The 21986-nt window shown below is 38.8% G+C and overlaps 1 protein-coding gene across 5 annotated transcripts in view; it reads left to right on the plus strand.

Annotated features, from left to right (window-relative positions):
- trappc9 (trafficking protein particle complex subunit 9) overlaps window positions 1-21986 on the plus strand; it is a 238906-nt gene that overhangs the window by 17484 nt on the left and 199436 nt on the right. For all 5 annotated transcript variants that reach the window (XM_086279548.1, XM_086279549.1, XM_086279545.1 and 2 more), the window contains 4 exons: window positions 131-347; window positions 8321-8464; window positions 18314-18440; window positions 19725-19870. In XM_086279548.1, coding sequence (XP_086135674.1) covers window positions 131-347; window positions 8321-8464; window positions 18314-18440; window positions 19725-19870 — 634 coding nt within the window. The remainder of the gene's footprint in view (window positions 1-130; window positions 348-8320; window positions 8465-18313; window positions 18441-19724; window positions 19871-21986) is intronic.

The raw sequence follows: 21986 nt of genomic DNA on the forward strand, positions 1-21986 counted from the left end.
TCACCATAATTTACCTCCCTCGTGCCTCTGAATATCAAAGCATGCATATGTATTGATTGATAAGATGAGGTGATTTTAAAAAGTGAATTTTCCAGTGCAGGAAGGCATAATGGTGTTTCTCTCTCCACAGCTGTCGGAGGAAGAGAAGATCCAGCGCTACAGTATCCTGTCTGAGCTCTATGAATTGATTGGATTCCATCGAAAATCAGCTTTTTTCAAGCGTGTCGCTGCCATGCAGTGTGTAGCTCCCACCATCCCAGAGCCTGGCTGGAGGGCCTGCTACAAGCTGCTGTTGGAGACGTTACCTGGGTACAGCCTGTCACTCGATCCTAAAGACTTCAGCAAAGGTAGGCTTGGTCACATGGTGGCTGAATAATATGTGGGCATAACAATTCACATTGTTTGTTTCAAGAACAAACAAACAAAAACCTACGGGCCATTCTTGTCCAGCCTCCAAACATATCTCTAACTACTTACCTCATATTATGGATGCAGCTATTTTTAATTATTCATCTTGCTACTGAAAAAAAGAAAATGGTAAACAATAACAGTAATGAGAGTGAGACTTAAGGTGTTTTTATGCTTACTTGCTGGGTGTCCTGCACTGATTTTGACATTGCGTCATGTGGCATGTGACACAGTAATTCCACAGCACCCCTCGATTGTAACCCGAAAGCTCATTTATTCACTCCCTGCAATAACGCATTTACTGTGGTGCTAAATTCAGTCCAGCTCTATTCTGTTTCATAAAAATAGCAGTTTTACTGTGGAGGCTCTAAACATGCGGAGGGAGGACTCACTGAAGGGTTACATGATGGAGCCAGTGCTCTGACACTGTGCTCACAGCCATCCACCTTTGCCAATTATGCACTCATTCTGATAAACTCTTCCCCTCTCATTACAAATAAATTAACACTCCTAACAGCACTGTCATGACCACATCAGGTGCAAAATAAAACAGGCTTTTAACAGTGTTGATTTTAGCACAGTAGCAGTAAATTGATCGGCACAGATTTAAATCGTAAATCATGGTGGTGTGATTCATCTCCTCCCCAGTTTTGGACTCTTAATTCCTATAAATAACATGTGAAATAAAGCAAGCTGCAAAAATACTTTTGTCCATGTCTTTCCATTGCAAGCTGACACTGCTTCTCTGTAGTAAATACAGATTTTTAACACCTAAAGAGGATTTTGAGTTGGTGTGCACTGTAAATCTTGCTCCTAGTGAGCGACGGGGTTCCACGTTTAATGCCTCCTGTACACTCTGTCCTGGCAGCACCCTCTCCTAAACCAGACAGAAGATCTCCAGGAGTGAGAAGTGTGTCTGAAGTGTTAGGTGCTCCATGGGAGGAAGGGTAACGGGGAGTTGATGTTTGTGAATGGCTATAGTTAGATTTAGTTTTTCTTTTTTAAGGGTTGCAAGGCTGAAGTGCTGATTTTATATCAGTGAAAAGGAGTAATTCTCTGTGAATCAGTCTTCTCAAACTCTGAATGCTGTGCCCTCTCACAGGATTCACAGTGTGTGATTAACAACAGTGTCAACATATTTAATGGATTAAGCTGATGAAGAGCCTTCGTTTCATTACCAGCTTTGCTGTCTTTTCACAAGCACTCTTTCAGGGTGTTCTGCATTCAAACCAACCCTTTGTTCAAAGAGAGTCATGGGTGATACCTGACCTGAGCTCTTGTAGACTACTCTGTACGGCCTCCCCTGATAAACCTTGTACTCTTGCAGACTCTTGACCCTTGCATGCTACAGCCTCTCAGTAGCAAGCACCGTCCATTCAAAAGAAAACAGCGCACAGAAACGTTCAGGGACATCGGTATTCTTGTTGTGATTGGTATTCAAGAGTTGTGGCGAGAGCGGATTTTGCTCTGATAAGCTGTTAATCTTGGGCCTTTTTTCCTTTGTAAATGCACAAACAAGCTGCATCTTTTAGGTCAAATGCTTGTCCTTTGAGCTGCAGTAGACAGCATTGGACAGAAGTCGATGATAACATTTCAGCAAATTGTAATTAAAGTGGTCTGGAGGAGAGCTGGACTCGATCTGCACTTCATCTGTATTCTTCTGTGTCTAGCCCATGACAAGGGACTTTGACCAAAGCGGCTCTCTTCAGACCCAATCAGGCGAGCACTATAGAGTTGCATGAGGAGGGGGAAAAAAGGATTCCATGTAGAGGCAAATTTCACAGTGAAATGGGTGGACCAAAGCACTCGCACCACAATAGAACAGTTACAATTCACATTTCACTAAGTGTCTGGTTTAATAAGCTTTCAGTTAAAGAATTAAAAAGGTGGTTTTGGCACACATTTATCCTACAGTGCTGTCAGACATTTGTGACTTGGAAATGTTTTGCTGAGAACAGGTTTGCTTGCTATTTTTCATTCCTTCTTCTTTTAGACTCATAAACTTACTACATAATCTTGATTTTCAAATACCTCATTTTTATCTTCATATTTAAAAAAAGTTCCAAGTAGTTTCAATACAGTATGTTATGTTTAAATACAGTATTTAACCCTTTAAGACCTACCATAGAACCAAGTCTGACAGAGCTTATATTATATTTGTACATGTTGTAGTGCCATTTTTGGGAGCATTTCAAGTTGATATACATCAATACAACCATTATAGCCCAAATTTTAATGATATGTCTGCATTAAGTGCATAGTAATTACATAAATTGCAAAAAGAGCAATAAACTACAAAAAAATTTAAAATTGTTTTGTTTTTTTAACATATATTTCTAGTTAGAGAAATTTAAGAGGCTTATCCCTCAAAACTGTAAATACAAAAAAGTTGCACAAAATAGTTTCCCACCACAGGAAATTTAATTTGAGTGTCTTCATAGTTTTATTTTTGAAATACACCAATTTTTATAAAGTCAAACATAACTTTTAAAAACACAAGTATAGGCTCATAAGGTCCTGATGGTAAAAAACTACATTTCCGCAAAATGACGTCACTTCCGGTTTCGGGCAGGTCATGGCGGACATGCGATAGTTCGCGCTGATGGACTAGGAAGTGTTACGAACAGCTGATCGAATCGGCAAAGCGTGTTTCTGGAATATTATGTTTTTGTTGCTGCAAGTGCTTTTTATGCAGTTTTTGCAAAGCTATATGTGGAAGGAAACTGTGACCGAGGACAAGCTGATGGCATAAGATGTAAGTACAACTCCTCCGGTTTCATAAAATTATTGTGCTACCTTATGTGTTTGCAGTGCTACCGGGATTTAAAAATAGTTACGTAAAACGGAGCGTGCCCGCTCAGACCGGCTTTAAAGGGTTAATGCAACATAAAATAATACACATTGATGCCTAGAGCGCTTCCTGCAGGTGGTGGCCCTACAGGAGGGTGGTCCCATGTCCTTTTTTGGGGCTGTGCCCCACCAGGCTCCATGGACTAAGGGCACCCACCCTGGGCCTTGGTCCAGGGTGAACCCTGTCCCATGGAGGGTGAACTGTTCGCTTGATCTTTTACTCATAGTGGTTTTCTGAATTACTCTTTGTCTGGTCCCTCACCCAGGACCAAAGCCCCCTGACAACATAGCTCCTGTGATTCCTGGGATGCACAAACCCTTCCACCACGATAAGGTAGCGATTTGCGGGGAGCCTTCAAAAATGAGCTTTTTAAAAATAACTTGTGGCAGTCATTTTGGAGAACTTGCCCCAATTCTTTTGTGGATTTAGACTTTTTCAGTTCTGTCAATTCTGTCACTGCATGTAATCCCACACTGACTCCATGATGTTAAGATCCAAGCTCTGTGGGGGCCATACCATCTGTTGGTGCAGAATCAATCTGGGACAGATCAGACACCTGCTCGATGATGCTGCACGATGAATTTAAACATCTGAAGTGGTTAAAACCCTTGCCAGAGTCCTGTCTGTACAATCTAGCTATTCTCTCTCTCCTCCCTTTCTTTGATCACATATCAGATATAAAGTTTACTGTTTGGCTTTTGTTAGAGGTAAAAGTAGATGGTTTCTTTGGGGGTAGAGCAAATCATTGAAAAATAAAACACAAACAGAAAACATGAGAACAATCCCTATTTCATTATTCTAACTCACTAATACAGGTAGAACTGCAGCGCATATCTTGGGAGTCAGTTAAAATGTATAAATAATAGCATTATTCTATAAGGGCACTTCACTTAAAATATAATCATTTTACACAGTTCAACATATAAGCTTCCTAAACAAGTCTTGGAGAAGAACAGTAGATAAAATCCACTGTATTCAAAAACTACTATATAACAGTGTACATAGTGATACAGTGATATGGTGATACTTCATCACTGGGAATTAAAAAAAAAAAAGAGTAATACATTGGTTTGCAAAACCTTGTCTTGCATCCTGGATCTGAGTGTTTTCGCATCTTTGCTTTTTCAAACCACACATATAACAATCAAGGGGCAGTTGTCACTTTGAAATGGTCCTTTTGGACATTAATGGGTTCTATAATTAGGAAAATAACACCATTTTTCATGACTGAGACCCAAAACTCATTTACTTAGTATTTAAACTGAGGCCACTGACAAGGACGGCTGAAGGCTGGTTGCCAGTAGATGTTAATACCAATGGACTTACAATTGGAGGAGTCGCCCCCTGCTGGCCAGTGTAAACAATCAAATGCACTTCCGTGTTTGTTTCAGAGCTAGATAATTTTTGTAGTTTTGCCTCGGTACACCATCACAGTATATTGTAAATCAAACAATCAATATGTGATTGACGTGCAGACTTGGAGCTTTAATTTAATTAGCGTTATAAAAAATATCAACTGTTAAAAGATAAACAGTTGATAAACAGTTTCATGGCCAGGTGATGCCTTCTGCCGTGTTATTTCATGACAAATGAAGCAGGCATAACAGCTGAAGTTGATTCAAAGGCTTGAATTTGTATTTTATAACTTTTCACTGTAATTTTAATACAATTTGAAAATATGAGGCCCAAAGGGATGTTGGTGCAAGTGAGGGAGCGATCATTAGGCTGAAAAACCATCAGAGGGGGAAAGAGAATGAATGAGAGAGAAAAGATTTTATGTACTGCTCAGCTTGGCAACAACAAAAAGCAAGAAAGGCTAAAAAAGAAGTGCATGATGACAGAAACATTTCTGTGGTAAAGAAAAACAAATTCATAACAACTTGCCAACTCAAGAACACTCTACAACAAGCTGCAAACCAGTGGTTACACAGATTATTATTAATAATAACTTTGTCAGAAAACATCTAAAAGAGCTATCGTAGTTCAAATTATGGAGGGCACTTTATGTTTTATACAAAGTCTATGGTAGTGTGCAGCTGCCTACTGTAACATTTAAGATTAATTTATTGATCGTGATGCAGCATGGGCTTCTAATGATATTAATGACGTAATCCTTTTATACAATGAATAAATACATGCAACAAATGTAGTAGGACATGGATATCTATAATTTGTTTTAAGTATCGAACTAATACCAAAGTAGTAAGTCCTAAAACTTTTGGGAGTAGTGAAGTGTATTAGAACTTTTTGGATTAGTCCTATCACGCTGCAGGCTATATTATTTATCAGATAATTTCATCAAAGACGGTTTCATCAAAATCCTCCTAAAACCACCGATAGCACAAACACGGTGGAAAGGGCAAGTTCAGCAATTCTGATCATTTTTGTGTCCCACTGGTTGCTGCCTGGTAACTAAAAGTGGCATTGCTTAAAATGTAACATGCAATAATTTGGCTATTCATAACATAACATAAGTGTCTTCGTTAGTATGTTTGATTACGCTCTGGCCTCGCATAACTTTGAGTAGATATCACCACCTCAAGACGATTTGCCACTGCTGCAATGGCTGACGGCTGAACACACAGATTGGATGCCGGATATTCTAGCTCTACTCTCCCAGCTGACGTACCAATTCCCACAAGGCTGATGGGAAAGTAGGAAATGATGGAAGTAAGCCTTTTAGCAGAAGGGATCAGATGAGAGTTTATAAGGCAATACAGTAGAGTTGCAAGTTCAAAAAAGAAAGAAAATGGGGATCAATAGTGCATTGCAATAAGGCTGCTGTGCCCAGAGACACAGTGGAGCAAATGGTTTTGTAAGTGGTTCATATGCCCTTTCTCACCACGCCTTTCTGCTGGCAGTAATGGGGACACTGCATTTTTCTGTCATCTTTTGTCCTCTTGCTGCTCTGTTGTCATTCTGTTGAATGAATTTTTGGAGTTCTCTCTGTTTGTAATAATTTGGATGCTTATAATTGAGGAGAACAATGGCTCTATGTGCCCTCTCATCACCCTACACAGTAGATCTGAGGCAGCTCGAGGGTACAGTGCCTTTTGAGTCAGGTTTACTGCATGACAGTGTGACTGCTTGGCCGTGGCACCACACTCATTATCTTGGTGGTGTGTTAATTGGATTGCCAGACACCTCCAGTTCAGCACTGAAAATACCACAAATGAACACGTTTTTCATGTTTGAGCGAGAGCGACATGCTCAGAAAATCCGAAGTGTCCTTTGGATTACTGTCCTCCAGATAAGCACCGTTTTTTGGCAGACAGGTGGAAGTCAGCTATTTTTAGACTGCTTAGTGGGTGCAGTTTTCATGACAGAAAAAAATCCCTTATGAAGGAATGGCATTTGCAGTTTTTTCAGATGGCAGAAGAAGTCAGGATGAATAACAGCCGTGGTAGAAAAATGCTGATAAGTAAAAAGCGTCATGGGCACGATTTGATGTTACTGGAAGTGGTATTTAAGCCGAGGAAACATCAGAGTGTTTACCAAATATCCTCCTTCCTTCCCTCTGGCCCCCACAGCCTCTCCAGTGCATCTACCCTCTAGTTTTTCTTTCCCACTCAGTGAGTCAACAGTAGACAGCTGGGAGTGGAGCAGGGCATCTCGTGGGGGGGCTGAGGGCCTTATGTAACTGTTGGTGTCAAGATAGAATGCTATTAAGATGTCTTGTGGTGCTCTGCAGAAACAAAACACCGGCAGCTAAGTTAGCAAGCCAAAGTTTACACATGAATACTTTGAATTGATGGCCTCAGCGAATTAGTTTAAGCTAATTTTGTGCTTGTACAAGACGTTTGTGATCAGATCAGAGTTGGAGGAATTTGGCTCAAAATGAGTGCTAATTACTAATTATTCCAGACATCTCAGTAGGTCAGCGTGACCATCTGTTCATCATGTATCTCGACAACTGACTAATCTGCTTGAAACTTGGCAGGTGTATTTCTGGGACACGAGGAAGTGTAACGCTGAGTTAAAGTTTGTTTGGATGATTGGTTGTCAGATGTTGGTGTAGTTGTTCTTGTGCTTCCCCAGTTGCTGACTGACTGGTAGATGCTCCACTGTACATATACACACAGGCATGTTTTTCTCTGTCTTTCTGATTATTACCCAAAACGAGCCTTTACGGGTTTATGAAAAAAGAACTTGGAAAAAAAAAGAACTTAAAAAAAATATTTCTAACAATATTCATTGAATATTTCTTGCTTTTTGGTCTTTTGTTTCCTGTGACTGAAGTTTTCTCGAAGTGAATAACCCTGATTATCTCTTCATCATGGCACCTCTTAGCAGGTGGAAAAATATGAGGGGGAAATTCAGATTTAATGCGTTAGAAACAAAAAACATGTGCATTGTCCAAAGACATGCATGCTAGGTTAATAGGTGATTCTAAAGTGGCCCCAAGTCTGAATGTGGTTTTTCTGTCTTTATGTGTTCACCCTTTGATAGACTGCCGACCAGTCCAGGGTGTACTGTCCTCCTGGTATACTCCTCCATCCAAACCACAATCCCGAGTTGGACAACGGGAGAAAATGAATTGATTGAGTTATAGCCAGTGAAATCCCTAATTTCAACAGGCATATGATAACAAGATATGTTTGATATTATTCCAACAAAATGATTCAGTGTTATGACCTAACTCTAGCTGACTTTATGACATTTACCTTTTGTGTTTAAAGCTGATCATCCAAAGATTGAGAAACAGCTTTTATTGAGTAACGGGGAGAGATCTTATGGAATATGTTTACAAAGAGCTTATACAGACATGGTGGGAAATGTGTTAAAAGATAAAGATTAACGAATTAGCATCAGCATAATAAAACTCAACACCGTGCTGGCAGATATCAGCATAAAGATCTCAATACAATTTGAAAACAATATGGGAGATGATAATGTGAGTGTTTGACATGGGACAACAAAGATTTAGCTGATCTGCGTCAGGCAGAATATGTCTCTGATGCATGTGGACTAATCTGATTTGATATCTGCATAACATTAGATGTCAGCAATGAGCTTTGTAAATCTGACTTTTATTTTGTCATCTCTCTCCCTCTCCCCCAGGTACCCACAGAGGCTGGGCTGCTGTACAGATGCGCCTCCTGCATGAACTGGTTTACGCCTCCCGTCGCATGGGCAACCCGGCCCTGTCTGTGCGCCACCTGTCCTTCCTGCTGCAGACCATGCTGGATTTCCTGTCTGATCAAGGTCAGCTCACAAAACACAGTCAGGAGGAAACTTGAAATTGAGCAGAACAAACTAATGTTTCATTGCAGTATTGAAAACCTGTGTGGTGCTTTTCAGCTTCATGCCCTGCCTTTAAAAAAAAAAGAAAAAAAAAGAAATCTAGACGCAGCCAACCTGTCCCCTGGTGATTGCAGCGTTATACCACGAGTTTTAATAGTATGTGATACACAAAGCCAGCTTTTTCTTGGCGGAAATGCAACATTGTGCTCTGACCAGAAATCCTGCGGCAGCAGCCAGGAGATGAAGCTGTGCAAGCCAGACTCTTCACTGGCCACACAAAAGAGGCCAGCGTAATCCCTGGTTGGCTACTATGAGAATTGATGGTGGGAGGGAGAATAAGGGAGATGAGGTGGGAACAAGATGAAGCAGACTCACAGTATAAAATATTAAATGTTAGCAAAGGGACTTCTGCAGCTCTGCCTAGGGTGTTGCTGGGGCAAGCCTTCTTAGAAACAGCTCTGCTGGAAAAAAAAATGTCAGTCTACAGCTTTACACACATCAAAGGGCAGAAAAGCCGTGTGATGTAATTACTACTTTGTTGTTGTATCACAAGACGTGAGCGGGTATTTTCTCCCTGAAGAAAGTGACCTTGTAAGCCGAGTTCTTCAGCAGTGCTTTCTGCTGCACTAAAATACCATTTCATATTTACTTTGTAACTTTTTGGGCTCAGAGCGCTGTCGGGTGGAGTTTTGGTGCCCTCCCTTTGATTGCCTTTACTCCCGTCAGCAGTGTGATATTAAAAGTACCAGGAAGAAGCGAGGTCTTGTGAAATAAGTCCCTTTTGATGTGTGCACATATGTCATAATAGGACAGCAGTTTACAATGTTCTCACTCCAAGTTTGATTCCTGAGCACATGTTCGGTGCATCATCATCATCAAAGTCACTAAACTGTACTTTTAAATGTAGTGAAACTGGACAGAGTGATAAATTAAACCAATTGGATTCATTCAAAGTTATAAAAGCATCTGTCTCCCCTGTCCAAACTTCTAAAACGGCCAGTAAAAAGCTTTACTTTATTTTTCAGTAGTGTGATGTCTTTCTTCTGTTGCCGTGTCTTCTCATGACAAACATGTTGGCATATGTATCAAGAAAGACATGGCACCTATTTCACACATCCTGCCTTTACAAGGGCAAGCAATACCAAGTGTGAAGCATCCAGCTGTATGCTATGGAGCTGGCATTGCCCTCAGCTGCTATTGTGTACGCTGCCTGCTTTATGTATTTATTTATTGGATGGGAAGCTTTGACAGTTTAATAAGTGTTATACTGTCTCTCCCTTTTGAAATGAAGTGAAAACTTGTTCTCCTGTGTTTGACTGGTTCAGCTGTTTAGCTAGCAGAGCTGCTAATGCTTTAGCATCTTTTTTGCCATGGCATTTAAAAAAAACAAACTGAGGCAAAGTGGAAAACAGTTTGCTGGTCAGCAAAAGCTTGTCATTTGTGTTCGCTTAAACCAAAAATTCATTAATGTACAGTACTGTGAAAGTTCCCAGTTCCCCAATGTTAATAGACTGGGGATGTTTGTTTTTCCATTTATATGTAACTCACATAGGTGTTCGTATAGGGCTGTTCGATATAACGATATATATCAGATGACGATATAAAAACACATGAAAGAGTATGCAGAGTGTTTACGGATGAGAAGCAAAAAAGAGCCGCCAGGTGCTAAAAAATAAACCTTAGACTCAAACGTTAGAACAGACGTTTCCCCGCAGCACGCTGTGTAATAAATACTCACAAAGAAAACGACGGCCGTTGCAACCTATGTCTAAAAATGTGTAGTTTCAGGCATCGGTTAAAACACTCGACTCCAGGTACACGACGCCCAGCTAGACACACTTCTGCTAGCCGAGATTCACAGAATTTACAGAAAATGTTAAATTTTTGTGATTTATATCGTTATCGGGACGATGGATGTTTTATATCGGGATATGTGATTTTTGGTCATATCGCACAGCTCTAGGTTCATAACGTTAAAAAGATCTGAGAACCTTTAGATTATGGCTGCTGTTTCTTGGGACGGAGAGTTTGTAGTAAGAAATTCCCTCACTACTTAGTTGTCTCTTCGTAATTTGCAGTAAAGAGCCCTCTATTGAATCATGCCTTTAAATCGGTGTGTTGTTTTTAAGTGCAAACGTGTAGAGCAAAGGACACTATTGTTGTCACTGAGGTCACTTGCTTGTTATTTCTTTTGATTGATTAAGAAGTTTAAATATGGGCACGCACTTGTACTTCCATTATGTGCCTAATTTGACATGTTATTTCATTTTACCCAACTGGCAGTCTGATGAACAACAATGTGATAATTGCATTGAATGTTAGGCATTACTGGTGCTTGGTGGCACTGGTGTTTGTATGGCTTCCTAACTGTGTGGCATCCAGGACTTTGGAAAATCTGAAAGAGAGTTTTTGGGTAAGTCGTATTACTATTTCAAGAGAGTGGGTGAATCACGATGAACAATGATGCAATGTTTTCCTTGTTAAATTTCAGTGACCAGTGAAATTGCCTTGGCAAAAATGCTTCGTATCAGTTCCTGAACTGGTGCATTGATATTCTTTTCTTGAGTTTGCAGACTTGCATCATTAATTCAAAGGGCAGATTGACATTCAGATGTGATTGCCTGCATCAGATTCTCTGAACACGTGTTCTGTTACAGTCATCCTGAAGTTTGTTTTGAGAATTTAAATTGAATTAGCCAGCTGTATTCACATGCATAATTAACACCCAGAACACTGAAATGGGTGCATGGGTACAGCAGTAACTGTTTATATTTAGGCATAAACTTTACTACTTGTATATCATTATCAAGTTTAGTAAGTCAATAATAGTTATGTTTCTAAAGTTGTTCAGTGCATGCAAGGATCTTTGACAAATGGAACTTTCTGTGAATTACAAATACACTAAACTACAAAAATAACTGAAGTGAGGCCACTGATGCACCACACCAACTGTCCTGTCTTCTTGAGTTTACAAACAGGAGTTGTCTGAAAGGAGCAGCAACAGTGATTTATTTCATTTTATTCATACTGCTGCATAGTGACAAAAATGTGTATTTGTTTAGTACCGTTTGATTTGTTCTTTGGTGTGCTGTATTTGCTCCATATATCACCTTGGGTTTGGAGAATAGGACTGAGATTATTTGTCAACTATCACAATTTGCTTTAATAGTTGTAGTGTAGTTAATCTTTAAATAGTGGACTTATGCATGTAGCATGGCTTATTATGGATGTGTAACAGCAAAGTGCTGTTACAGGAAGTGATAGTGAACTAGAATGAGAACGTTACCGTGATTCAAACTGGGGACATGCAGCATTTTCAGGATGTTGGGTCAAACAAAAGCATACTTCTAGGTTACAGCATGCAAACTAGGTGTTTCCCGTGGATTTCATTTAGTACTTTTTTTTTTTTTTTTTTTTTTGCTGTCAGTGATCAACTGCAAGAAGTTGTGACGACCATTTTTAAGACTGAGATTTCCTGTTGGAAGGCTGATTCATGAAGGTTTGCAAATAATTGCTGTCTAATTTAGAAATGCAGGCATATCACCAACACATTGCAATCAATCTGCAGTACGGTACTTAATTACTCCCAGGAAAAAGTAATTTGTTAATACTTAATTTTCATGTTACTCTGTAAAATAACCTGAAACGCATTGCCTCATAATTACCGGATAAGAATATAGACCTGAGGCTACAGTCTCACACACCAACAGAAATCCCTATCCTAATAATGATACACCTGCTTAAACGTAAGCAACACATTTATGCCATTTACATTTGTGTGTGGTTACCTCAAGCCATTGGCTTGACCAGTATCTTGATAATTATCTGTGTTGCTAATGTATGCCATTCAGAATTCTCTTTATTGTTATTTTTACTTAGTCATATTGAAGTAGACTTATATACATTTTGTTGGGCACCACTTGTTTTTCTGGATAGCCATTGAGTCTATGGGTGCTGGCTTAGATCTGTGCTATCAGCGTTTCTTTTTTAACTTTGTTGGTATCTTGTAAATAAGCAGAGAGGAAGTGTTTCTTTGTCAGCAAAAATGGTTTACTATGCATACACAGTTTTGTAAACTAAAGCAGAAGTAAGTTTAATATGGCTTACCTTATATAGTATGTACTTATAAAGTTGTATAGTGAGTTATTCTAGAGAAATTGTCACTTAAAAAAAATTGTAGTGTTATTTTTTAAGATTCTTGTTTAACTTATGCTATTTTTGTAACTACTGGCATTTTGTTAGCAATACAGACACAAAAATCTAAATTATTCCTAAAACTGTTGACACGTGTCTGTTGCTTCCCAACAGTTTTCATTTCACTATATAATTTAATAAGTCTCTCTCTGAATATAATTCTTTTGTCTGCGCTATCATTAAAGTTACTTGAAGCTCTAGTCTCACTGCTTCCTTGTAGTGCCTATAAATAAATAAAAACAGAAAAAAAAAGAATGTGTCTTACAGCAAATACAGAAAACACCTGGGTGGCTTTAATTAAACGGATCTGTTTTTATTGCGTCATCTTTTTTAATTGGCTAACACTATTATTCAGTCTGGCATCAACTTATTGTTAGCATTGTTTCTCAAAACATAAACAAGACAAATGACTGATTTAACAGTGAGTCTGTTGCTCACTGTATGATAAGTGAGATTTCTGTCAATGCCAATCTGACTGTTCAGATGGATTTTTCATCCATCCATCCAGGGTTGGGTCACGGGGGCAGGAGTCTAAGCAGAGAAGCCCAGACCTCCCTCTCCCCGGCCACCTCTTCTAGCTTGTCTAGCTTCTACCAAGGCAACAACAGGCTTGCTGAGATATAATCCTGCCAGTGAGACATGCCTGGAACACGTCACTCAGGAGGCTCCCATTTTAAATAATAAAAAAAAAAAGCTGGAAAAGTAGGTGGCAGTAAAAGGAAACAGCGGGCGGAACATTTTGCAACTAAACGGGTTGGTTTTGGATTAAGAACATAATTGGATATAAGGAGACCATCCCAGAGTTTTTCATTATAGATAGAGATGGGTAGAGGTTCACCAGTTTACAAATTGTTGAACAGTCTCAAAATAATGTTTCTCAAAATAAAATTGCTAAAACTTTGATTATCCCATTATCTACTGTACACAACATCACCAGAAAATTCTGAAAATATGGTGAAGTCTCTCCAAGAAACAAGGCCATATTGAATATGTGTGATCTTTTAGCCCTACTCCAGCCTTCCTATTCTGGTATTTTAAAGAGTACTTAGCAGAAATAGTAAGCAACCTAACTAATAGGGTTGCAAACTCTCAGCAAAAAAAACAAAACAGGGAACCCCCCCCCCCCCCCCCCCCCCCACCACCACCTCATGATTCTTAATTGACGTAATCAACTTTAATTTGATGCAGTGTGGGGGGAAAAAAATGCACAGAAATAAATTATTTTTCAAAAAAAATAAATAGATTCAACATCTTTCTTCAACAGAATTGCAGACTGCACAGATGGTATCTTCCCAAACGAAAAAGTACTATAGCTTGCTAGGGTATATTGGACTTAATAGTTACTATATACAGTAATGGACTTCTATACACTTTACATCAGATTAAAACTTTGGGTGTAAGATTCAGATAATTATTTAATGAAAGCTAGAGATTTTAAATGAGAATAAGAAAGAAAAGTATGTCTTTCTGCCCCCTTTTCCCTGTTAATGCCCTATCGGCCCCCCTGGCTATACTTTGCTAGATCCGCCCCTGAACAGTTACCAGCCGTCAGCTACGTAGAAAGGGATCCTGGTGTAGAAAGTAGGGGTGCAACGATACACAAAATTTGTGGTTCGGTTTGATATTTTTTCGATACAAAAGAAAATGTTCATGCCTTTTTAATTTGTCATTTATTAAAATTATAAATATATATTTTAATTCAAAAGTAAAGTTTTTAAATTTAATGTTGCTGAAACAACAAAGTAATAAAAAAATATATATATCTGATTGAGGAATCACTCATCTTTGAAAAAGAGAGTTTATTACAGAGAAATGGCTCTTTCCAAAATAAAAGCTATACTATACGCTTCTTCTGGGCTATATTCTCAGCAGCATATTAAACATATCAGGTCCCCATAAGGAGAATCATGTGCTAACGGCTGTCTAAATGACTCGGGTAAAGTTTGTAGCATCTGTGCTTGTTTTTGTCTGCTTCCACTTGTCTTTGCACTAGGATGATGTCGGAGTAAATGTGCAGTCATATTCGTTGTGTTCCCACTAGTGCTGTCAGCATTAATCTCGTTGAAATGACGTTAACGCCACAACACGGCAAATCTCCGTTAACGAGCTACCGCAGATCGCCCCATGCGTGGGGCTGGACGGCCAACACATTAACGAGCTAACTGCGCTAACACACTAGTTCCCACCAATGTAATTGAGCATTGCATGGCACATCCAACATACTGTTTTATTTTAGTCCATGACGCGCTTACCTTCAGAGTCATGCTTCACATGAAGACCAAGATAGTTCCAAAGGCCAGATCTGAATGAGGGTGGGGGAGGTTCAATTTGCCATGTTGCAAGGAGAGCTTAACTTGTGTCTCGCTAGCTTGCCCTGCGCTCAGTGAATCTGCGTTCGACTACTCCGCCTAGGCTGCACTGTCGAGCGCAGATCCACTGAGCGCCCAACACAGACAGCATCGTCAGAAGGAAAGTTGATAAAATAAATTAAAAATTTTGTATTGTTCGATACATATGCGTACCGAACGGAAAGCACTGTATCGAACGATTCAATATCGATACAAGTATCGTTGCACCCCTAGTAGAAAGTAATATTAAATAAATTCTAAAAATCAAATTCAAATTCAAATTTTATTTGTCACGTACACAGTCATACACAGTACGATATGTAGTGAAATGCTTGGACAACTGCTCGTGACCTAAAGAAAACAAAAAAGGAAAAGGCTATGAATAAGATAGGAAATAAATATGAAAAATTAAAAAGGGTAAATTTTACTAGGAAGGAATAAAATATAAATTAAGGTTAAAAAGGAAATAACTCTACAACACAAATTAGAATGAAGGGTAAATTTAACTGGGAAAGAATAAGATAAAATATATAAATTAAAGTTGAAAATAAAATGACTGTACAACAAAATACACAATACACAATATAGAACTATATAAGAATGTATGAAGAAATATAAATAAATATATACACAATAACAGCAGCTGTACAAGTATTAACTGGAAATGAAGAATATAATGTCCAGTGTTGTGCAATCCACATTATGTCTTCTGCAGTGCAAATATGCTTAAAGTGATTATCAAGGTAACAACAGATTATCAAGGTTAAACGTGCTGCTGTTGTTCAGCCGCTGGTTTCTTCTTTCTGGTGCAAAGTGGGCCAAAAACAAAGAAGAGAGATGGACTCGCGACAGAAAAGCTGATCAGCTGATCATTAAGCAGTTTCATGATTGAAGTAGCAGCAGGAGAGGGAGGGAGAGAGAAGAGGCACTCGCTCCATATATCGGTTGTTAAGCTTAAAGCGGGAATGCTTTACAAACATTCAGAGATGAACTTACACACTTGCTTTATTTCTCTCTGGGATCACTTCCTTGGAGATGAAATGCCGGTTTGGTAGCGAGGCTGCAAATACACACAGCTGCTCTATCACGTGAGCACACTGCTCCGACGTACTATGGTTATGGGCTGAGTTACACCATGTCGCAAGTTTTGTGAGGTGCTTTTTTGATATTTAATGGATCGGATTACATTTTTTATTTCTCTCCGATATCTGATCCAGTAATTTACGTCAGTATCTGACCGATACTGATACGTAATATCGGATCGGTCCATCTCTAATCTTCACACCATAGAAAATTGCCTTCAGATGACCCCAAAGATAAGTCTAAGTGGGTCAGATCGGGAGACCTTGGGGGCCATTCAACTGGCCCACGACGACCAATCCACTTTCCAGGAAACTGTTCATCTAGGAATGCTCGGACCTGGCACCCATAATGTGGTGGTGCACCATCTTGCTGGAAAAACTCAGGGAACGTACCAGCTTCAGTGTATAAAGAGGGAAACACATCATCATGTAGCAATTTCAAATATCCAGTGGCCTTGAGGTTTCCATTGATGAAGAATGGACCCACTATCATTGTACCCCATATACCACAGCAAACCATCACTTTTGTTGTTCCAACAGTCTTGGAGGGATCCATCCAATGTGGGTTAGTGTCAGACCAATAGCGGTGGTTTTGTTTGCTAACTTCACCATTCACATAAAAGTTTGCCTCATCACTGAACAAAATCTTCTGCGTGAACTGAGGGTCCTGTTCCAATTTTTCGTAAGGTGTCTTGCGTTGAAATCTGCTTCAATGACCCGGTTACTGCGTTCACCAGATATCAACACAATTTTGATCCGCTCCTCACGTGTTAACCTCTTCGACATGTCAATGGCTGTGAACAAAGAGAAACCTCATGAAAGAATAAAGTTACGTTGAAACCAAGCACACCATTGTTTTTTCTTGTGACATTACCAATAAGTTTGATGTGTCACATGGCCCTCTTCCTATGGAAAAAAAAAACAAAAGTTGTATCCAGGATGGCCGACTTCTAAATGGCCACCATGGTCACCACCCATCTTGAGGAGTTTGCCCCCTCACATATACTAATGTGCCACAAACAGGACTTTAATATCACCAACCATTCCCATTTTATTACGGTGTATCCATATAAATGGCCCACCCTGTACAGTCCATTCTCTTTTGAGCTGCTTTTAAGCATCTTTCTTGTAGTCGTCGTTCCAACTCAGGAACCTGTTTTGATTTGTGGACCTGGAAAATAGCGTCGCGCTCCCACAATACATTGCGGCGTGACGTCAACTCCAAAGCCCTGTTAGCATTTCTATTCAGTCTACAGCTTGTATAAAATGTTTTTCTATCTATAAGTTATCTTTAATTTTTTAATTTATACACCTTTAATAAAGTCTGTAATATAGTCTGTTTGAAATGTGATGTTAACAAATTTATTGCAATCAGCATTGTTGTGATACTTTGTCATTAAATAGAATTTAACCTTATTTAACACCAAGTTAGTTGCTAGTAAAAGGATAAACACTCAGAGCTGATACTAGTCTCTTCTGGTTGTTAAGTTCACTAATGTTAATTATTGATATAAGCAAAAGACAATTTGTTGCTAGATGCAGTAACATTATTCATTAATGTATTATTATATATAATTATTGTCTGCTCCACTCTCCCTTTTTCTTCTTCCTTTTTTCACTCTGATCATAACTGGTCTTTTCATTAAGTGGCTCTTTTTGTTTTCATTTGGTTTGGTTAACCAGAATGATGCACACCACTTACAACAATCCTGCTGTCATTGCAAACTACACTACCTGGGTACTTCAAGAAGGTGTCTGTCTTGCTTGCTGGCTAGCAGAGTCTACGAACATGACCATCTGCCATTACAAAAAGCCTGTCAAAGAACCTCCCCTTACATACTCCTAATCCTCCTAAAGGCACACAGATGTGTATAAAATATTTCCAAGTCTTCCCTTAGTGGACACACTTGTAAGAAGTACATCCTGTGGCTGGGTGAGCAGGTGTTGATGGTACAATTTATAAACTATAATTTTTCTTTAAGACTGGGGTTGTTAGTGCTGAGAGGGAATAACTCAGAAGTCAGTAATGATGCCATTTAATTTATGTTGGACACAAAGATGAGTCCTCTACACTGGTGCTCACATCATGTTTGTAATTGTTACTTTCTTGTCCTTGACAGAGTTATGTTTAGTTTGCTTTAGGGGCATGGATTTTTTTTCACTGTGATGCGCTCTTACATTTATAGAGAAGAAAGAAGTCACCCAGAGTCTGGAGAACTACACCTCCAAGTGTCCTGGTGGAATGGAGATTATCACCCTTCCTGATGGCTTGAAGCTACCTCCAGTGCCCTTCACAAAGCTCCCTATTGTTCGGTAAGGTGGCAGTCTAGTTAATGTTACTCCAGCGTGGCTCGATTTCTTTCTTTAAAAAAGAAAAAAAGAAAAAAAAAAGTAAGATGTTGCCTCTCCAGTGCACATTTTGTCACAACAAAATAAGTGAAATGGATCCACATTGGTTTATGCTTTCTGTCTGGAGAGACTGCTGTCCCTGAAGTTAAACGGACTTTTTGTTATACTTTGATCAAGTGATCCCTTCACTTTATGGTTTGATGGTCAGACGCTTGAGAGATGAGTTACAATGTTTTAAATTAATGTTAATTATTGCCACACTGCTTGCAATAAAATTAGATTAGTTTAGCCTTTGTCTCCCCTGACAGAAATTTGTCTTGGACAAATGAGTGGGACATCGCACATAAAATAGCATAACATTAAATTCACACACACACTCATAATTTTGTCATTGAAAAGTTTAACTGATAATTGATGATTTACCACATACTCTTCAAATATGCGCTTCAAGGGGAGACGAATGGCGCAGACCAATTGTCTTTCCGGTCATTTAATCAAATTTTGAATTGTCCTATAAATTAGTAACATAATGCTTTTATCCACAACATAAGCCCTAAGCTTTCTTTAAAAAAAGTTATTCAAGCACTGACTGATTCGTTAACAAGCATACTTCATATGGTGTAACTGACAGTCATTGAAGTGAAGGAAACTTTGGCGAATGTCTAAATACTTAACTGTTGTCACTTCAATTTTTTTTTCCACTAATTCAAAGCAGACGGTGAGCTCCTGTAGGTATCAGATTGAAGCTAATTTCATTGGTTTTAGTTTCTACACCACCACTGCACAGTCCCTTTCCTTATTTTATTTTTTTATTGTTTTTATAAATAACTTAAGATTCAGATATTTCTGATTCCTGCAATTGTTTGTGTATAATGTAAGGAGTGGAGTACACACTTTCTTCAAGTTCCTGTACTTTTTTTGTTTTGCTGAACTTGTAACTTTTAACAACGAATAGTACCATAATTCTCTCTAACAGTGTGCTCTAATAAATATGAATGTTCATCACAAACACTTTGAAATACCATATATGACATAAGCAGTTGTAAATAACTTTATTTAAAAGGTTGCCTAGATATTGGGCGACGCGTTGAGGGTGTTGAAAGCATTATATAAATGCAATCTATTATTATTATTATTATTATTATTATTGTTATATTGCTGCCATGTCAAATTATCATTAAGGAACTTTAAACCTTGAATACTTGTGGAAAAATACGGTAACCCATGCCACTGTTTCTTCGTCGATAGATCTGTGAAGCTCCTTAATCTGCCCGTCAGTCTGCGGCCCCATAAAGTGAAAGGCCTGCTGGGACAGAATATATCCAATGCTAGCCCTTTCATCTACTCACCAATCATCATGCACAACAGAGGAGAGGAGCGTTGTAAGAAAATAGGTAAGTCCAATTAGGATTTTAGTGAAGATGCCACCGTGTTGGGTCATAGTTGAAGTGTCCAAACCTGGTTTCAAAAGCGAGTCAATCCACATAGACTCCCATAGATGTTTCCAGTCTGGTACAAAAGCTGTGAAATGGTGGGGACTGGTAACCCTCAAAGTGAGGGGCACGGCTGTTTTGATTGGCAGTTATGCTGACATAAGCTGCTGTCGCTGTTTGTGGTGCCTTTTGGAACATTTGAATGGAATTATCAGACAAATAATCTAGCTTTTAAGTCTTAGTCAGTTCCTGATCCAAAATCTTCTTCTGTTCCCAAAATCAAAACTGTGGCATCACTGAGAGTTAAAAATGGCCTTAATTCTTTCATCTGGAATAAAATGATCAGTGAGTCTGCTCTTTCAGATGTTGTAATAAAGTTTAACATCCGGGGATCCATGAACAACAGGAGTTATGAAGTTTAATGGAGTTAGAAGTCAGCCCTCCTTGCTTTCTTTGCAGCCATTGGATAAATATCAGACGTTGCAGAAACTGAAAATGTCTGTAGTGTTGATGTTTAGAAATCAGAGCTATTAAAAAGGTGCCCGAGGAACAGACATCTTGTCCTATAGTCCCCATATAAAGTGGGACACCTGGTCAGTCTAGTCACAAATGGCTCGTTTCAGTCCTGAATGCCACCTGCACTGTAAGATTTGATCACCTGCCTCCTAACTTTGCCACATGAAGCTTCCTGTTGTTTGGATTGTTTGAAGTTTCATTTACAAAAATGTTACCAAAGGGGGAAAACAGGAATTTCACACTGCGGAGCTTCAAGTGCTGCTGTCGAAATTAGCAAACAAAAGCTAATTTAGGGGAGACAGTAGGCGTATTAGAGGATTACTTATTGTTCAAAGCATTTTCAAAACAATTAGAAAGATTAATTTTACAGCTCCTTATGGCATGAGAAAAGAGAGCTGTTGGACAAAGTTAACCATTCTAAACCAGTGCAGTCAGTGTAAAAGGCAGTAAGTTGTGGGTCAGCAGGTTACTGAGATAATAAATTAGGAAAATATTGGCTTTTTAATGTGACAATGCAAATGATAATTGTGATGCTGTCTCTGGATGACAGTCTGTATTGTTTAAGCTGAGACTGAGATCTTTCAACATGCTGCAGTGCTGTGTTGGCTAACTTTACATCAGTCTCCAAACTTAGCAGTTGTCTATTTCATTTGAGTTCTCCACACTTCTCGAAGGACATTCAGGATGTTGTGTGTTTTGTGACTTGAGAACGCCACGATGCAGGATTTTCAAATTGATACCGTAAGTGTATGTAGTTAAAATGTCAGACGAGTTTAAATCTCCGTGGCCTTGACCTAAAGGTCAGAAGTCAGCTTGAGAAGAAGGTGATGTTGGATTTTGAAATTGACACTACAGGTGTTTGTACTAGGAGGCTGAGGGCTGCTGGCAATTGCAGGTATTTTTAGAAATTGTTACTTCAAATTACAAACTTGGCAAAACAAGACATCAACCTGTCTGGATTTTTGACGTTTGATAATAGGAGGTTTATCTTAGAAGCTGAAAACACAAGTTGCCATATAAAACCACAGATCCTTTTCAAGGACAATGGCACATAGCAAAAGGATTAAATTCGATTAAATTCTCTCATTTACAGTGTCAAAAAAACTGCTTTAAAAATGTTTCTCATCTGGGGGAATTAATGACTATTAACACTTTTAAACAGGCCCAGAAACTAAGCTTTGGTCCAGTCTTTGGTTCTAATTTCATATGCTGACCATATATAATTTAGTATAAAAGATGAATGCTGCTGATTGTTAAATACAGTATTTCACAGTGGGGTGCAGTAACAGCCCCTAACATCTTATCTCTAAAATGTTTATTAAAAAAATATTCTAACGGGACATGAGAGACAGTTTAACAAACACTGGAATGTTTGACTTTTGTTTACTCAAGTAAAAGTGAAAATGTACAGGCTCTGAAATGCAGCTCTTTGAAGGACATTTCTACCATTTTTTTCTTTCAAAGCTAACTGAATCTTGTTGCTATATTAATATAGTACTAAAATAAATGAGAAAACATGGGAATACATAGTGTTATTTTTTTAATTTTGCGTTAACACCTT

Source organism: Aulonocara sp. 'chitande type north' Nkhata Bay, linkage group LG22, assembly GCF_057382095.1.
Source record: "Aulonocara sp. 'chitande type north' Nkhata Bay isolate Kocher_YH1m ecotype deep benthic linkage group LG22, A_spYH_male_GT1.1, whole genome shotgun sequence".
In the NCBI taxonomy this organism is placed as follows: domain Eukaryota; kingdom Metazoa; phylum Chordata; class Actinopteri; order Cichliformes; family Cichlidae; genus Aulonocara; species Aulonocara sp. 'chitande type north' Nkhata Bay.